The sequence below is a fragment of the Oryctolagus cuniculus genome, chromosome 13 (assembly GCF_051225735.1).
Source record: "Oryctolagus cuniculus isolate XC-2025 breed Fujian yellow rabbit chromosome 13, ASM5122573v1, whole genome shotgun sequence".
Taxonomy (NCBI): Eukaryota; Metazoa; Chordata; class Mammalia; order Lagomorpha; family Leporidae; genus Oryctolagus; species Oryctolagus cuniculus.
This window is the reverse complement of record NC_142879.1, coordinates 105,349,664-105,368,901: the sequence shown is the minus strand read 5'-3', so window position 1 is coordinate 105,368,901 and position 19,238 is coordinate 105,349,664. Positions and strand designations below refer to the sequence as shown.

Sequence of the window (19,238 nt, the reverse complement as noted above, 5' to 3'; positions counted from 1 at the left end):
ATTCATCAATGTGAATGACCCTAAAGTTCATAGCATGTCTTATAAATGCAATAATATTAAAATAAGCCAAAACTTAAATCATCTGCTATCCCACTAATTGCTGTATATGTATTTATTATAGAAAAATTATTTGAAATGGATGATCAATAGGGAGCAAGCACTCTTAATATGGGGTCTGTGAAGATTTTAAGGAGGCCAGGAATCCCCTGGAATTAAATACCAAATTCAACGTGAATGGGAATTTCTACAGAGTTCCTAACACTAACACATCTTTAAAGGGGCTTTGGATCAGCTGGCACCGCGGCTCACTAGGCTAATCCTCCACCTGCGGCGCCGGTACCTCGAGTTCTAGTCCTGGTTGGAGTGCCAGTTCTGTCCCGGTTGCCCCTCTTCCAGTCCAGCTCTCTGCTGTGGCCCGGGAGGGCAGTGGAGGATGGCCCAAGTGCTTGGGCCCTGCACCCCATGGGAGACCAGGAGAAGTACCTGGCTCCTGGCTCCAGATCAGCACAGCACAATGGCTGTAGCAGCCATTTGGGGGTGAACCAATGGAAGGAAGACCTTTCTCTCTCTGTCTAACTCTGCCTGTCAAAAGGGGGGGGATCCTATGGGTCAAAAGGAATTTAAGAACCCCTGGTAACGGGCCAGCATTGTGGCTCACACTGCTCCCTGCTGACGCATATGAGAAAGCAGTGAAAGATGGCCCAAGTACCGATGTGGAAGACCAGGATGGAGTTCCTAACTCCCGGTTTCTGCCTGGCACAGACGCAGCTGTTTGGGGAGTGGACCACTGAATGGAAGATCCATCTCTCTCTCCAGCACTCTGCCAATAAATAAATAAATATTTTAAAAAATGGTGTAAGAAGATCGAAATCTAATTTTAATGAAACCGGAACAGCTTATTTCCCTATCTCTATAAATAGCAAAAAGCCTTAATAACTGTATTCCCAGAATATTATATTGTGTAAATCAAAGGGCTTTGGGCTTGTACGATTCTCTATCCTGTTCTCCCTGTTCCTGTTTCTCAGTGCTTTTGGTGTAAATGTTAAGCTTGAGTCTTAATTTTGGGGCAGTTAAGGACCATTTTAAGAATCACATACCTAGGAATCCCTAAAAAGATGCCTTGATCCAAAATTATGCATAAAACTTCAGGAGGGCTCAAATCCTTTGAAAAAGGTCCAGCTATGGATTCCTTAGGGTAGATCCCAGGCTGGGAGCCAAGCAGAGATTTTTGTGCTCTAAAGATGTGACATTAAAGACATCATTTTATCTGTTTAATTACTACTCCCAAGATACAAAGGGTGGCTGCTGCCCACATCTTGGCTGCAGATTTTTGTTAGAGTTGTGTGAAATTCGCTAAGGTACTCACTAAGACAGTGGGGGTGGCGTGGGGAATTCCTCACTAACAGTAGTTAATGAGCTGTTGTTGAATCCTTTGCAATTTTACAGGAAGAGGAAGAAGCCCGGGCCAAAGCTGATAAAATTAAGCTGGCGTTGGAAAAACTGAAGGAGGCCAAAGTTAAGAAGGTAAGCTGTGGATAGCAGCAGTGTTCACCCTAGCTAAAATATGGAATCAACCAAGGTGTCCATTGTGAGGTGAGGCCATAAAGAAAATGCCGTATATGTATGGTGAAATAGTATTCAGCTGTAAAAAAGAGAGTGGAATTCTGTCATTTGCAACAAAAAATGGTTGGAACCAGAGGACATCAAGTTGAATGAGATAAACAGATACAGAGACAAACACCACACATTTTAGCGGGTGCTAAAATTAGAGAGAGAGAAGGAAAAGAGGGAGGGAGGGAGGGAGGGAGGGAGGGAGGAATAGGAGAGAGAGGAAGAAAGTAATGCTTGAATGTGTGAGTGTGTCATTTTTGCTGCAAATACAGTGTTTTGTCAAACTATTTTAAATCTTTGTCGAACAAATTGATATGAATTCTACACTGCTCTAGGTTAAATAATTTCGTGTGAGTGAAGCTGAATACCTTTTCCTTTTTTTTTTTTTTTTTTTTTTTTTTTTTTTTTTTTTTTGACAGGCAGAGTGGACAGTGAGAGAGAGAGAGACAGAGAGAAAGGTCTTCCTTTGCCGTTGGTTCACCCTCCAATGGCCGCCGCGGCCGGCGCGCTGCGGCCGGCGCACCGCGCTGATCCGATGGCGGGAGCCAGGAGTCAGGTGCTTTTCCTGGTCTCCCATGGGGTGCAGGGCCCAAGCACTTGGGCCATCCTCCACTGCACTCCCTGGCCACAGCAGAGGGCTGGCCTGGAAGAGGGGCAACCGGGACAGAATCCGGCGCCCCGACCGGGACTAGAACCCAGTGTGCCGGCGCTGCTAGGCGGAGGATTAGCCTAGTGAGCCGCGGCGCCGGCCCTGAATACCTTTTCCTTTGATAATTATGTACAGCCTGTGCCTGCTTCCAGGTCAAATTGTGGAGTTTTTTTTATTCTTTATTTGTAGAACTCTTTATTTGGTGTAGCCAATAAGCCTTTTACAATAATGTAAATGAAAATGTTATCTCAGAAAATAATAAATGAGACCTTTTTTAAAAAGCAAAGCACATGAATTCTGGAGCCACACTGACCAGCACATTTTAGCTGTGCATTGTAGACAGCTCACTTGGCCTCCCTGAGAGTCAATTCTGTCATCTGTTAAAAAGCATAATAAAATAGTATATCCTAAAAAAGAAGGTACACTCTTACCAGTTTTGTATGGGGGAAATTAAATCCATGACATCTTACACTTAATGATTAATAACGTTTAAAATGTTGAGTAGTACTATCCAAACAGTTGCAAGGTGTTTTTTTCTTTTGTTTAATCTAATTTTGGAGACAAAGATGGATTATGGGCCGGTGCCGTGGCTCACTAGGCTAATCCTCTGCCTTGCGGCACCGGCACACCGGGTTCTAGTCCCGGTCGGGGTGCCGGATTCTGTCCCGGTTGCCCCTCTTCCAGGCCAGCTCTCTGCTGTGGCCAGGGAGTGCAGTGGAGGATGGCCCAAGTGCTTGGGCCCTGCACCCCATGGGAGACCAGGAGAAGCACCTGGCTCCTGCCATCGGATCAGCGTGGTGTGCTGGCCACAGCGCGCCGGCCATGGCGGCCATTGGAGGGTGAACCAATGGCAAAGGAAGGCCTTTCTCTCTGTCTCTCTCTCTCACTGTCCACTCTGCCTGTCAAAAAAATTAAAAAATTAAAAAATTAAAAAATAAAATCAAATTTAAAAAAAAAAGATGGATTATGTAGTTATTTCTTCTGTGATATCAGCGCATTTGGACTGATACATGGTGGACTTATAGTCACATAAACATGAAACTTTCCTTGGCCTGTCTGGGATGTTTTTGTTGCTTTCCACATTTTTTTTTTTTCCTAAGAGCTGAAATTGTGGGAGTAGAATTTACCGTCAAGAACAAAGGGAGGCCGGCGTCGTGGCTCACTAGGCTAATCCTCCGCCTTGCGGTGCCGGCACACCGGGTTCTAGTCCCGGTCGGGGCGCTGGATTCTGTCCCAGTTGCCCCTCTTCCAGGCCAGCTCTCTGCTGTGGCCCGGGAGTGCAGTGGAGGATGGCCCAGGTGCTTGGGCCCTGCACCCCATGGGAGACCAGAAGAAGCACCAGGCTCCTGCCATCGGATCAGCGTGGTGCACCGGCCGCAGTGTGCCTGCCGCGGTGGCCATTGGAGGGTGAACCAACGGCAAAGGAAGACCTTTCTCTTTGTCTCTTTCTCTCACTGTCCACTCTGGCTGTCAAAAAAAAAAAAAAAAAAAGGGAAAGGCTCTTGGCTTTGCTGCTGCACAGGCTTGGGGACCTTTGAGCTCTATTTTTAAGACACTTTAAGTAAATTTCCACATCCAGAGCCCCCTCCCTTGAGGGGAGACCTCCGGGCCTTTGCACAACCCTCATGTTGCTGCAGGTGGTGCCGCCTTCTGACCTTTCCTGAGTTGGAGCACACCTTGGCCTTGCACTTCTTCAGTTGCTTTTGTGCACATTTCCCATCCTCTGGGCAGCCCCTAACCCCCACCCCCACCCCCACCCCGGCCTGCCCTGGCTGTCCAGGTTGTCCCCCAGGATGCCACAAGTTATTTTGCTAGTGTTCTGGTCTCTCAGTTGCATTGGTGTTGAGTGAGCTGCCCCTGACCTTAGTTTCCCAATAGGCCTGTAATTTTTTTTTTTTTTGACAGGCAGAGTGGACAGTGAGAGAGAGAGACAGAGAGAAAGGTCTTCCTTTGCCGTTGGTTCACCCTCCAATGGCCGCTGCGGCAGGCGCGCTGCGCTGATCCGATGGCAGAAGCCAGGAGCCAGGTGCTTTTCCTGGTCTCCCATGTGGGTGCAGGGCCCAAGCACTTGGGCCATCCTCCACTGCACTCCTTGGCCACAGCAGAGAGCTGGCCTGGAAGAGGGGCAACCAGGACAGAATCCGGTGCCCTGACCGGGACTAGAACCCGGTGTGCCAGCGCCGCAAGGCAGAGTATTAGCCTAGTGAGCCACGGCGCCAGCCTAGGCCTGTAATTTTATTGTGCTATTTTTACAGAGCATAGGTTTCTTTGGAACATGTGCGTTATAACAGAATCATCTCTCTTTAACCTCACTGAAAGTACACACCTGGGGCCAGCTTTGTGGCACAGTGGGTTAAGCCACTGCCTTCAACACTGGCACCCCATGTGAGCATGTGTTCAAATCCCAGATGCTCTGTTTCCGATCCAGCTCCCTGCTCATGCACCCCGGGAAAGCAACAGAAGATGGCCCCAGTACTTGGCCCCTGCACCCACGTGGGAGACCTGGGTGGAATTCCAGACTCCTGGCTTCCACCTGGCCCAGTCCCAGCCACTGCAGCCACTTGGAGTAAAGCACTGGATGGAAGATCTCTCTCTCTCTCTCTCTCTCTCTCTCTCTCTCTTTCTGTCTCTCTCTCTCTGTAACTCTACCTTTCAAATAAATAAATAAAAATAGTTTTTTTAAAAAAAGTACACACCTGATGATAAAGTGCTATTACTAGTTAATTTGGTAAATTAAGGGAAAGATTAAGGTATCTTCCTCTTATTTCAACTCCTCTGTGAGTCCTCAAGGAGCAACTCTGTTTCGTGCAGAGTTGGGTGAATTATCTTTGGTGTCCTGGTGGGCTTGGCACCGTATACACCTATGGCTCCTCCCACAGCACGTGGAGTGCAGGTGCCTAACACGTGATGCTCGTTAGTCAATGGAGACAGCAGTGTTCATCCTAATCCTTGACCATTCCTGGGTCAGGTATTCATGGTTCATCAGAGACAGTCTTCCCAAGTCCCGCGTGAACTTCCTTGCTGTTATTCTGCCCGAGTCTCTGCCTGTGATGCACTCCCACAGTCCCTCAGTGGCTGGCACAGTCTTGGCTGCTGGGCTGTATCTCACCCTCTCCCCTGGCCCAGCCTGGGCCCCCAGTGGGGCCTGCAATCACTCACCCACTACTCTTAGAAAACTCTTTACCCCTCGTCCTCTCTTTGAACACCTCTTTTTCTAAGCCACACTGTCTCCACTACTGATTTTGCTGCTTTTTCTTGCCACACAACAGACAGCGAGAGCACTTAGCCATACTTTGGCTTAGATGAATTATAACAGTAAGCACAAAACACAACACACCTGGACTCGCCAGAGAAGCAGTCGCTTGGGTTTATGGGAAAGGAAAGAAACTGATAACAGGAGTTGTCTGTTTGCTCTGACCTCAGACACGACATATGTATTTCTTAATACAACAGCCTGTCCATGACACAGAACATGAAGAAAGAAGCTATGATGTGCTCACACGCAATCTACCATGTGCTTTTTGTTTTTAAAGATTGGTTTTATTTACTTGAAAGACAAAGTTACATAGAGAGGTAGAACCACAGAGAAAGAGAGGCTTCCATCTGCTGGTTCACTCCCCAAATGACCGCAATGGCCAGAGCTGAGCTGATCCAAAGCCGGGAGCCAGGAGCTTCTTCTGAGTTTCCCACACAGGTGCAGGGGCCCAAGAACCTGGGCCATCTTCCACTGCTTTCCCAGGCCATAGCAGAGAGCTGGATTGGAAGCGGAGCATCTGGGACTCGAACAGGTGCCCATATGGGATGCCGGTACTGCAGGACAGGGCTTTAACCCTCCGTGCCACAGTTGGTTCACCCCCCAGATGGTCGCTATGGCTGGCACGCTGCACCGATCCGAAGCCAGGAGCCAGGTGCTTCCCCCTGGTCTCCCATGAGGGTGCCTGGGCCATCCTCCACTGCCTTCCTGGGCCACAGCAGACAGCTGGACTGGAAGATGAGCAACTGGGACAGAATCCGGCGCCCCAACTGGGACTAGAACCCAGGGTGCCGGCGCCGCAGGCAGAGGATTAGCCTAGTGAGCCGCGGTGCCGGCCTATGTGTTTTTAGAAGATGGAAATCAACTCCATCTGAGGGACCTGCCTCCAGTATTCTGAGGGATGCTGACATCTTGAATGGCACAACACTTTGGGAACTAGAAACAGAATCAGGCCCTTCCTTTCAAGTTGTGTATGTGTTTATTTTAAAGTTCTGTAACCCAAGAGAGTAAGTCTATTTGTGAATCCTATTATAGAAGCAAAAATATAAATGATTTAGGGTTGGGATATTTTTTACTTAACAGCTTGCAAAAGAAAAATAAAAAGAAATGATTAAGACTAGAAAATCTTTACTGTCATGGATTAGAAAGGTGATGTTTTTCCATTCTCAAATCATTTTGCCCCATATCATAGAATATAAATATGAAAGTACTTAGCTTGCTAAACCGTATCACATAACTGTGAATTAGCACTATTTTGGGCTGCTCTAAAGCTAACAGTTTGCAAATGTGGAAACTAGAAAGAATAGTAAATATGATTTCTCCTTGTTGAAAGTCATCAGCCTTCTCTTGGTTTTGTTGTTTTCTAAGTTTAATGATTGTGGACATTCATAAATATGTGTGGATTAAATCTAGTTGGCACATTCTGGAAAAAAAAACTTCTCATCATTTTGAAATTATGTGGTTTAGTGTTCTCTCTTGCTCGTTCTCTGTAAAAACAAAAGAAAATGCCACCATGTTTTATTTTCTCAAGAATTTCTAAGCAAGAAGGCAATGTGGTCAACCGTCACCATTTTTCCCAGCCAGGAGATTTGTTTGTCAAGCCCTCGTGTGGATTGTGTTTCTGAAGTCACAGAACCCCCGACAGCAATGGTTCTCAGCAGAAAGCAGCCAGCGTGCCCTCCGCAGAGAGCACATCGCGGGCCAGGCTGCCCTTGGAGGATTTTCTGTTTTCCCTACAGCCCTGCAGGCCTCACTTTGGAGGCCAGACAGATGCCTCTTTGACACCGTGGTACTTGAGCCTGTCCTTTTAAATCCATCAAAAGACACTTGTAGGAAAACCTTCCAACCACAGGCTTCTGGACTACAGATTTTCAAGGTGAAAAAGTACAGTTGTCCACAATATCTATGAGGGATATTGGTTCCCAGACCCCATCAGATGCCAAAATCCACAGATGCTCAAGTCCCTAATATAAAATAGTGCCGTGTTTGCATAGGACCTGTGGCACCCTCCTGTACACTTCAAGTCATCTCTGGATTAATTCCAAGACCCATCACGGTGTAAATGTTTTGTAACAGTCATTCTATTGGATCCTTTAGCAAATAACAACAAGAGGAGAAATTGTCCATACATGTTCATAAATTGAACTTGATTTCCCCAAATATGCTTGATCTAGGGATACGTGCTGCAGAGGGCTGACTGTATTCTTTAGGGAAGTGTGGAATAAGAGTCTAATTCAAAAGTCTCTAGAGGAGAAAGTCGTTTCTACTGCCCTGTTGTCTCCATTTTGATTCTTGGGGATGTGGCTTTGGGAAGAGAAGGAGCTGTGTGGTGACCTGCTCCTCGCTCCGATGTCTTCACAGTAACTCCGATCTGTTAGCTACGGAGTGCTGCCAAGGACAGGGGCAGGAGGAGTGAGATGGAAGGGGCAGTGTCCCAGCTGTGCCTGCCTTTTGGAGAGGAAGACATTCCAGTCTATCTACCCACTTTGTCAAGAAGAATGAGTCTCATTGCTAAGTAGCCCAGGGCCAGCCCTCAGGAAACACACGACAAATACACAGGAGGGACCCTGGCAGCCTACTTCACACATTCATTCTGTTCCCTTAGGTCAAGGTCAAGGTCACTCTGTAGGACCAGAGTGTTAGTAATTTCCACAGGAGGCCTAGAAAAAGTCCCTAGTATTATGTGTCTTCATGGAATATTAGTAAATTCTACTCCCACCAAACTTCCAGATTTGGTTCACCCTCCAATGGCCGCCGCTGCAGCCGGCGCACCGCGCTGATCCTGGCAGGAGCCAGGAGCCAGGTGCTTTTTCCTGGTCTCCCATGGGGTGCAGGGCCCAAGCACCTGGGCCATCCTCCACTGCACTCCCTGGCCATAGCAGAGAGCTGGCCTGGAAGAGGGGCAACCGGGACAGAATCCGGCGCCCCAACCGGGACTAGAACCCGGTGTGCCGGCGCCGCAAGGTGGAGGATTAGCCTATTGAGCCACGGCGCCGGCTCAAACTTCCAGATTTGGAATGAGGTAATTACCAACTTGACCATAAATTAAATTCTGCTAAAAGTAGATTAGATTGGTCATCTGCCTGTCTGCCTCCTGGCTGTTGGTCTCTATTCATTTCACTGAATCCATCTCTGGTCTCCAACGTGCTGTACTGTGAACCTGGTTCTCAGTAAGATCACTCAGTGACAACGCAGCCACAGTGCAGCCATACGCCTTCAGAGAATTGATGGTAGGTGAACCAAGGACCTAGTGTTTTGTGCTCTTGGGTTATGTGACATGAGACGCAACTCCTGCTAAGCAAAAGAGAAGAAGGTATATTCAAGATACAAGCCTGGTTGAGTCAAGTCCCAGCTACTCCCCAGTCCAGTTCCCTGATAATGCACCTGGGAAAGCAGCAGAAGATGGCTCAAGTACTTGGGCTCCTGCAACAGATGGAGTTTCTGGCTCCTGGCTTTGGCCTGGCCCAGCCCTGACTACTACAGCCATTTGGGGAGTGAATCAGCAGATGGCAGATTTCTTTCTCTATATATTTAACTCTGCTTTTCAAAGAAATACGTAAATCTAAAAAAAAAAAAAGTGTGGTTTTAAGTCAAGAAAAAAGTCAGCTCTTATTCAATTCTGCCTGCTGGTGTCTCCCCAACCAGAATGCAAAGTCTGAATGCATGCACCAGCACTTGGTTTATTGTCTGTCTTCAGGCTTTGTGAATTGGTTTCTCTACCTCTGTATTCCTAGCAGCTAAAACAAGTGTCAGGCGTAAGAGTGAGTTTATAATGAGTGAGTTCACGGGACACATTCTTCAACTTGCAGACTCCGTAGCGACTTGAACCCCTTGCTCTTGGTGGCCTTCTCCAGTTACTGAAATCCGCTGACTCCCTGTGCCTCTGTCCCCCTCAGCTGGTGGTCAAGGTGCACATGAATGACAACAGCACCAAGTCACTGATGGTGGATGAGCGGCAGCTGGCCCGCGATGTTCTGGACAACCTTTTTGAGAAAACTCATTGTGACTGCAGTGTGGACTGGTGTCTGTATGAAATATACCCGGAGCTACAGATCGGTGAGTCCCATCCCCAGCAGTGGGCTGGACTCCAGACTCCGTGCAGCTTTGCTTTACGATGACTTTGCTCTCTTTTCAAGAAGAGTTTGGGTCCAGGCATTCATGACGCCCCATCCATCTCTTCCCTTATGGGAGGTGCCGTGCTTGCCTCTTCATTTCTTTGTGGTGAAGCATGTGGGAATGGGGCAGGTGGCCAGACCTTGGGGAATGTAAACATCATTATTGCCACTTGTTTTTATTGCACGCTCAGCAAGCTGCGTAGATTGTGGGAAAGCCCTGGTGTCAGCTCACGTCACCTTAGAGGTGGCTTCCTTACACCGTGGTGTGACTGCTTCGGGCTCGCACCTGTGCTCACCTCCCCTTCCCCCCTCCTCGCTTGCCTTCCATGAGACAAAGTGCAAGAGGGAGGTCGAGCCCCAGAGAGCAAAAGATACGTTTGTAGAAATGAATGAGGTCCAACATCTTTTAAAAAGCAACTAAAGGAATATTCTGAACGCTCCATTACTTCTCATTCTTTTTTAAATAATTTAAATGTTCATTTTATTTAGGAGGCAGAGAGACAAAGACAGAGAGAGATCTTCCATCTGCTGGTTCACACCCCAAATAGCCAGGGGGTGGGCCAAGAGCCCAGAACTCAACACAGGTCTCTCAGGTGTGCAGCAAGGTCCCAAATACTTGAGCCATAGCCTGCTGTCTCTCAGGGTGTAGGTTAGCAGGAAACTGGAATTGGAAGCAGAGGCAGAGGCCAGCGCTGTGGCTCAATAGGCTAATCCTCCGCCTTGCGGCGCCAGCACACCAAGTTCTAGTCCCGGTCGGGGCACCGGATTCTGTCCCGGTTGCCCCTCTTCCAGTCCAGCTCTCTGCTGTGGTCAGGGAGTGCAGTGGAGGATGGCCCAAGTGCTTGGGCCCTGCACCCACATGGGAGACCTGGAAGAAGCTCCTGGCTCCTGGCTTTGGATCAGCACAGCTCAGGCCATTGCGGCCATCTGGGGAGTGAACCAGTGGATGGAAGACCTCTCTCTCTGTCTCAACCTCTCTCTGAAACTCCGTATTTCACATAAATAAAAATAAATCTTTTTTTAAATTTAAAAAAAAAATTTTTTTTGACAGGCAGAGTGGATAGAGAGAGACAGAGAGAAAGGTCTTCCTTTGCCGTTGGTGCACCCTCCAATGGCTGCCACGGCCGGCGCACCGCGCTGATCCGATGGCAGGAGCCAGGTACTTCTCCTGGTCTCCCATGGGGTGCAGGGCCCAAGCACTTGGGCCATCCTCCACTGCACTCCCTGGCCACAGCAGAGAGCTGGCCTGGAAGAAGGGCAACCAGGACAGAATCCAGTGCCCCAACCGGGGGTAGAACCCAGTGTGCCGGCACTACCAGGCAGAGGATTAGCCTAGTGAGCCGCAGCGCCGGCCTTAAAAATAAATCTTTAAAAAAAATCTTAACCACTGGGCCAAACACTTGCCCAATACTTCTCATTCTTAATAGCACTCACAGGACAGTTGCCTTCCAGAACAATTGGCTGGAATACACAATTTGCTGTTTTAGCAGCTGTAGGTGAATTTCTTTTCTTGAGGAAATTATCTATACTAAGACAGCCCCTTTGACTTTTCCTCAATTTTATGAATCAAGAAGAGAAAAGAAAGCCATCCTTTAAGTTTTGTCCGGGTATCCACACATTGCTTATTGAGAGTTTCAACAAGTGATGTCTTAGAGTTCACACTGTGAATCTCACAATTTCATTCAAAGTATTTAGCCAGTCATTGCCACACTGTACTCCTCATGGAAACAACAGTGGCCTGGTGGCTTCCACTTGCCACTATTTAAAGTAAAATATACCAGCAGAAAATAAGCGAGAAAAGTGGGTGTTCAGCCTAGTGGTTAAGATGCCTGTGTACCACGTTGGAGCACCTGGCTATAAGGAATACAGTGGTGATGGCTCAGGTAATAGGGTCCCTCACACCCACACTGGAGAACTGGATTGAGTTCCTGGCTCCTGGCTTTAGGGCAGCCCAATCCTGACCATTGTAAGCATTTGGGGAATGAGCAAGTGCATGGGAGTTCTCTCTTTCTCTCTCTCTCTCTCTCTCTGCCTCTCAGATTTCAAGAAAAAGTGTAATAGCTGAGGATTTTCACTGGATTATAGTGTTTTCAATCATTTTTAATGGAGGATAAATTGAGGATGACACTGAAAGTTAAAACACAAGGATGTCACAGCGTGACATCATGTGAGAATTAAGAATTTTAGAGACCCTAATGAAAATTGTGAAGCATCGTGTTTAACACAACGAGAGCTTGTTTCTTAGTTGGAAAGCTTATTGTCTCGGACCTAAAAGAATATGTTTTCCTGTTTCACCAGAGAGGTTTTTTGAAGACCACGAAAATGTTGTTGAAGTCCTATCAGATTGGACAAGAGACACAGAAAATAAAGTACTGTTTTTGGAGAAAGAGGAAAAATATGCCGTATTTAAAAACCCCCAGGTAAGATGACTTGGATGTTGTTAGACCATACAAAGTGTGATGGGTTTTTTAATGTCTTCTGTGTACTGACCACAATATTTATTATCACAAACTCAACTCCTGAGCCATGTGTGAACGAAGAGCCCTTTGAAAGACTCGAAGAGAAAAGAATCTGCTTTGTTTCTTTTAGTTCAGAATGCAAGCATATTTTTCTGACACCTGTCCCTGTTTCTGTTGGTTCTGTGAGTCCCGTAGACCCAGATGCACTGCTGATTACTGGTGCTTCCTGTCCTGAAGCTGCTCTTCTCTTTGGTGTTCTTATTTGGTGCCTACAGATGCTAGGCTCCCTAAAGAAAGCACCCGGGAAGTGTTCGCTTTATTGTGTTTCCCTCCTACAATCAGCCCACACACATAAAAGGCATTATTCTTTGTGTGTGGTGTATGGGTCTACCTGGTGTGTGTGCATGTGGTATGTGTGTATGTGGTGTTTATGTAGATGCGCACGTGTGGGAGTGTAGGTAGGTGGATATAGGGTGTATGTGGTGTGCTTCCCTCAGGTGCCCAAGGACGTCACCGAGCCGTCTCGCCCTTTCCCGTTGTGGCCTCAAGCTCCTGTAACTGTAGGAGTCATTAGACTAGAATATTAGGATGGAAGGCATCCTCAGGGTTATCCTGACACCTTTCCGTTTTATAGGTATGAAAACCAACTTCTGGATCTCCAGGGACAGAATTGGTAGACTCCATATCAGCTTCCCATGGGAAAATGCTCTCCCTTGTACTGTGCTATTGTCCAAGTTCTTCCCTAGGTTACACAGTGGCCAACTGACAACAAAATAACTAAATAATATTGGTTGTGATAAATATCAAACACTGCGAGTACAACATTCTCACCCTAAAGCTACTTTCAAGACCCTGCCTTAATATCTGTGTTAGTGAGGGAACCATCGGAACTACCGTGACAAAGACATTCTCTACATCAGTGTGTCATCCAGGCTGCACGCTGAGTTCTCTCGCACATACAGGTCAGACAGAGGCAGGGAGGTTTTCACAGCAAGGTTCTGCCATTGGCCAAGGCAGCTTTGTCACGTGACTTCTCTCCAGCCCACGGACAGGGAAAGAGAGCCAGGGGAAGACACAACCAGACTTCCGCTGACATGTGACGTGGTGACACTGAGCTATGAGAGCAGCTGAGAAATGCAGTGTCTGCCTGAACAGCTGAGACATTCAGTACTGCCTCTTTGTAAAGTCCTCCAGGAGGCGCCTCTCACACTGTATCTACAGCAATGTTGCCCAGGAGCAAAAAGCAAGAGGAGAAAGGGGAGGGTGGGTAATAGTGGGCATTAGCAGTTTCCCACGATGTCTGATGAATTAGTGCACACATCACAGCTGTGCAATCCTTGGGATTTTTGCCAAGTAAATAGAGCCATGACACCACCCCCGTAGGAGCAGGGGCAGGGAACTTACTTTCTGCAAGGGCCATTTGTATATTGATAACATCATTCGCAGGCCATACGAAATTATCAGCTTGAAAATAAGCCTGCTATGGATTTATTGAATTTCCAGTCCTGCTTGCATTGCCTTGGCAGGGCCAGACAAGTGATCTCAGGGGCTTCATATGGCTGTGGGTGGAGTGTTCCCCACCCCTGCCTTAGAGCATCAACGGAGCTCCTGCAGGCTCGTTGACGCCCCCTCCTGGTCACTACTCCCCCTTACAGAGGTCTTCACTATTCCCCTGTCTTTTGTTCACTTTATAAAAGCTTTATACCTGCATTAGTTTATATTTTATACCTGCATTTGTTCACTTTATACAAAATGCAAACAGATTATAGTACTCTTTCGTGTTTCGCTTTCTTACACCTTTCATCTCTGTTGCCTCTAGCAGGAGTTGGTTCTCTTTCATTGCCAAATGGAATCTATCATGCTCTTTCATTTAGGATTTTGTTGCGTGACTCTGCCAAAATACATTCATCCATTATGCTGTTGCTAGACACTTGACTTGCTTCAGTTGGGGGCGTTAGCAGGTACTGTAGTTGGGAATGTCCTGTACATGTCTTCTATTGAACATCTGTAGACATGTCTTGTACAAATACACATATGAGGCCGGCGCCGCGGCTCACTAGGCTAATCCTCCGCCTAGCGGCGCCGGCACACCGGGTTCTAGTCCCGGTCGGGGCGCCGGATTCTGTCCCGGTTGCCCCTCTTCCAGGCCAGCCCTCTGCTGTGGCCAGGGAGTGCAGTGGAGGATGGCCCAGGTGCTTGGGCCCTGCACCCCATGGGAGACCAGGAAAAGCACCTGGCTCCTGGCTCCTGCCATCGGATCAGCGCGGTGCGCCGGCAGCAGCGCGCCGGCCGCGGCGGCCATTGGAGGGTGAACCAACGGCAAAGGAAGACCTTTCTCTCTGTCTCTCTCTCTCTCTCACTGTCCACTCTGCCTGTCAAAAAAAAAAAAAAAAAAAAACAAATACACATATGAGTTCCATTGCTGGATCATAGATTATGCATATGTGTAGCATTAGAAGAGTCCACCACGAAGTCTTCCAGGAAGATTCTATGACATGGCCTCCCATTAGCATTGTGTGAGAATTCCTGCAGTTCCAAGTCCTTGGCAGCCCCTGGGGTTGCCAGCGTGTCAGCCATTTTGTGTTGTGTAACGGTACCCCCTGTGGTATTAAGTTGAATTTTCCTGAGCCAGTGGTACAAGTTCCTTTCCAAGTGTGTGTCATCCATTTGTCCACTTTTGCTCAAGTCCTTGGCCTCAGCTCTCACCTTGGGCTAAGCATCTACAAACGCCCTAAGGAAATGTAGCTCTCAGAAGGTCTGCCACCTCGTTGTGGTTCCCTCCTGTTTTTTTCTTTTTCACATTTATTCTTATTTTTAACTAAAACATACAGATTGTGTGTATTTATGGGAGTACCATGTGCGGTCTCTATACATGTGTGCATTGTGTAATGTTCAGATCAGGTAAACATACCTTTCTTTTCAAACATTTATCAGTTCTTCATAGTGAAAACATTCAAAACGCCTTCTTCTAGCTTTTTATCTTGGGGATGATGCATGGTACCTTATCATTTCCTGTAGTTCAGTGGAAACCCAGAACTTCTTTGTTATCTGACTGTGACTTGGCACCATTAATCGGTCTTTCGCCCACCCTCCTTCCCCGCTACTCTCCTCAGCCTTTGGTAATCGCCATTCAACTCTCGACTTCTGTAAGGTCCACGCTCTCAGATCCCACGCAGGAGGTCATGTGGTGCTTGTCTTTCTGTGGCTGGCTTCCTCCATTTAACATAATGGCCTCCTGTTGTTGCAGGTGACAAGATTCCATTCTTTTTTTTTATTTTTTGTTTAAATTTTTTTATTTTTTGACAGGCAGAGTGGACAGTGAGAGAGAGAGACAGAGAGAAAGGTCTTCCTTTTGCCGTTGGTTCACCCTCCAATGGCCACCGCGGATGGCGCACCACGCTGATCCAATGGCAGGAGCCAGGTGCTTCCTCCTGGTCTCCCATGGGGTGCAGGGCCCAAAAACTTGGGCCATCCTCCACTGCACTCCCGGGCCACAGCAGAGAGCTGGCCTGGAAGAGGGGCAACCGGGACAGAATCTGGCGCCCTGACCAGGACTAGAACCCGGTGTGCCGGTGCCGCAGGCGGAGGATAGCCTAGTGAGCCGCAGCGCCGGCCAAGATTCCATCCTTTTTACGGCGGGGTAGCATTCCATTGTGCCCATGTACCACGTTTTCTTCTTCTGTTCATCAGCTGATGGACGTTTGGGCTATTCCTTGTCTTAGCGATTGTTTACTTAGACCCCCGTGTCACAGTAAACACAGGGGTGCAGATGTCTTTGACAGATTTCATTTTCTCAGGATGTAGTGGGGTAGCTGGATCATGTGGCAGTTCTATTTTTAGTTTCCTTAAGGAGTCTCCATACTATTTTCCACCACGCCTGTGCTAATTTACATTCCCACCAGTAGCATGCAAGGATTTCCTTTTTTCCACATCCTTGCTGACTCTCTTGGATCTTTTCCCCGTGAGTCCTGCCTGCCCCAGCAGTTCTCCCAAGCCCTCATGCAGAGTTTTTTAATCCAGCCTGTCTAGCTGTTTGGGTGGAGCTTTCCCCTACTGCAAGCTGCTACCATAGTGAGTAGAAATCCTCCTAAGGAATGCTTAGTCTGGGGCCGGCGCCCGTGGTGCAGTAGGTTAATCCTCCACCTGCGGCGCCGGCATCCCATATGGGCACTGGGTTCTAGTCCTGGCTGCTCCTCTTCCAATCCAGCTCTCTGCTGTGGCCCGGGAGTGCAGTGGAGGATGGCCCAAGTGCTTGGGCCCTGCACCTCCTGGCTTCGGATCAGCGCAGTGCGCCGGCCGCAGCGTGCTGGCCGTGGCAGCCATTGGAGGGTGCACCAACGGCAAAGGAAGACCTTTCTCTCTCTGTATCTCTCTCTCACTGTCCACTCTGCCTGTCAATAAATAAATAAATAACAAGTAGGAGAGATTGTGGCACGGTGGTTAAGATGCCACTAGGGACTTCCGCATTCCATAGCTGAGTGCCTGGGTTCAGGTCCCGACTCCACTTCACTTTCCAGCTCCCTGCTAATGCAGACCCTGGGAGGCAGCAGTGATGGCTCTGGTAGCTGGCTCCCTGCCACCCATGTGGGAGACTCAGATGTAGTGCCAGGCTCCAGGCCTAGCCCTAGCTGTTAAAGACATTTGGGGAATAAACCAGTGGATGAAAGGTCATTCTATGTTGCTTTTTTCTCTTTTCTGCCTATCAGACAAAATTAAAATAACAAAAATTTTCAAGACACAGGTAGGTAGATTCTTTTAATCTCCAATCAAATTTAAAGACCACAGTTCAAGTGAGGCATGATTGAAATGGATGGTTTTAAGTATTTCCATTTTCTCAGTGTTTGGCTAAATAATCTCTTCTGATCAGTGCACTGCATGGATCGTGGGTGCAGTGTGGCTCCCACTAGGGTAACAGAAGTGAACTGTGACCATTCTCATACTGATGCCTTGGCTCCTAAGAGGGAGGCATTAAAATTTCTGAATTACTTGAAATCTGTGATAGTCCTGTACTTTGATAGGTTTTTAAAAAAACCATCAGCCTTATTGTTATGCTAAGTATAGAACAAAAAATAAGAAGTCTTTGAGGAGAGCAGTTTCAGAGAAGGCGTTTTCGGTGAGCACAGCCTGGAACTTCCTTTGTTTAGCCACCTTAGATTCTTATCTTCAATCACTGTTCATTCCGAAGTACGGATATATCCTGCATTTCATTGAAGTTGGTAAAAATTCTGTTAAAGTGTAGTTGCCAATGTAATGAGCCTCCCACTTGAGTCATCACGGCGGCTCCCCAGGGAACTAAATGAGTGGAAGAAATGCTGAAGAACATTGGAGGGCGTCGCTACCTCCAGTAGACAGCAGGAGAGTGAGGGGAAGGAAGGGAATTGGGAAATCAGGGTCAGATTTGAGAAGTGCTCGGTAGCCGAGCCATAAATTCACACATTTCCCATAAGCATTTTCTACAGCAGGGCAATAATTTATCCATGAATGTCGTTAGAGATCCACCTCTGGGTTTTTCCTTGGGATCTTTCCCTTAGCTGTCGAGCTTGTGGGGATCTCTCCATTGCTGAGGTACCCGCATCCAGCCTGGGTTCAGGCTCCGAGGGATTTACAAAGGGGGAAAGTAACGGACTGGATGGTGTCCCTGTCAGTGTGCCCTCAAACTGCCCCTGTGTCCAGGGATTTTTCTTCTTGATTGCGATGTGAAACTGATAGGAACTGACACCTCATTTCCTACAGTGTCAAACCTAGCAACTTACTCTCATCAAGTTTGTAACAGAGGTTACTTGTTATCAATACAGAGAAAATAAAAGGATGATCCATGAGAAGAGAGAAATTGCTAGAAACACTAAGCAAGCACTTCTATGGTCCTAACACATACTCTGTGCTAAGCTAGGAGCTTTGTGTATATTATCTTCAGTCTTAAGCTATAAGGGTCAAGAATGGTGATTATTATTTCTCTTTTACAAATGAGGAAGGTAGGGGCAAAGACAGGTGTTGGTTTGATTTACGGCTTCCATTGCAGACATGGATGAACAGTGCCCATAGTCTGATTCTTGCAGTCAAAGCTCTCTAGATCCAGAATGCTCTAGAATCACAGAATTCCTTTGACTAGGCAAATGGCATACTGGCATCAGGACAGTCCCACCAATGCCATCTGTTGAGTCTGAGAAGTCACTAAACAGGTTCAGTTTCTACACAATGAGAAGATACTGATCCCAGAAGGCCCAAATCCAAATAACCCCAAGCTTTCTGTATAGAAATGCCTGCAAAGGCCTGACCTGCTCACCACCCTGGACAACCAGGCGCTAAGAACCATATTACCTTGCAAAGTAAGTAACGTCCTCTATGCTGTTAGGAAAGAGGGGTGCATGTTCCCATAGAAACAGGGGTGCCTACTCCCACAGATCCCACAGTATAGTTCCCCAGAATGCTTGAGAGCCCACATCTGCATTTCACCTTGGAACCTGCATTCACAACTTCAAAGCCAGTCTGCTCCTTCTTCACCTACCCACAGCCTATGGATTAACATTTATTTGCAGCTTGACTGGGAAAGCACTTATCTTGTCCAGAGTATCAATTCACCTGGAAAATTACTAAATTATACAGAACCATACAAAATTTCGTTCTTAAACTCTCAGTACTGAAATCTTCAACACTCAAGAGGAGCCTTTTACAAATTCCTTCTCTCTGGGGGCAGAATTGGGGAAGAAGCAACGATTGCGAAGGGGGACGTTAAGCTCAGAAATCAGAAACAGGATTTGGGGGGTGTTAGCAGTGTGCATATACAGGCAGAATTACAAAGTGTAATTCCACTGACGACTGGGAAAGTGGCTTTGCACACCTGTGTCTCAAGGTCACCTGCTGCCTGTGTGACCTCGGTGTGCTGACAGCCCTGAAATTCAGCTTCTCCTTTTGTTGAATTGTGATGCCACTGCACTTCCTATCTCAAAGGATCATATCCAACGTGAAAACCGCTTGATACATTGTGAAGTTTTGTCTAAATGTGAGGAGCTGGATCTCAGCTGAAATTCAGCAGTCATCTATAATACAGTCACCTAAAATGGATCATCTGTAATAAATTTATGGCACAAAACCAAGTTCTGCAAATTTGTGGCCCAGAAGTTGCATAATTAAGAAGGAATTCTAGTAGGATG

The 19,238-nt window shown here is 47.4% G+C and overlaps 1 protein-coding gene across 1 annotated transcript in view; it reads left to right on the top strand.

Moving 5' to 3' along the window:
* The window catches only part of APBB1IP (amyloid beta precursor protein binding family B member 1 interacting protein), a 99,591-nt gene that overhangs the window by 56,743 nt on the left and 23,610 nt on the right, over nucleotides 1-19,238 (top strand). The window contains exons 5-7 of the mRNA XM_051820970.3: nucleotides 1,447-1,524; nucleotides 9,410-9,569; nucleotides 11,927-12,048. Of these exons, the coding sequence (XP_051676930.3) occupies nucleotides 1,447-1,524; nucleotides 9,410-9,569; nucleotides 11,927-12,048 (360 nt within the window). The remainder of the gene's footprint in view (nucleotides 1-1,446; nucleotides 1,525-9,409; nucleotides 9,570-11,926; nucleotides 12,049-19,238) is intronic.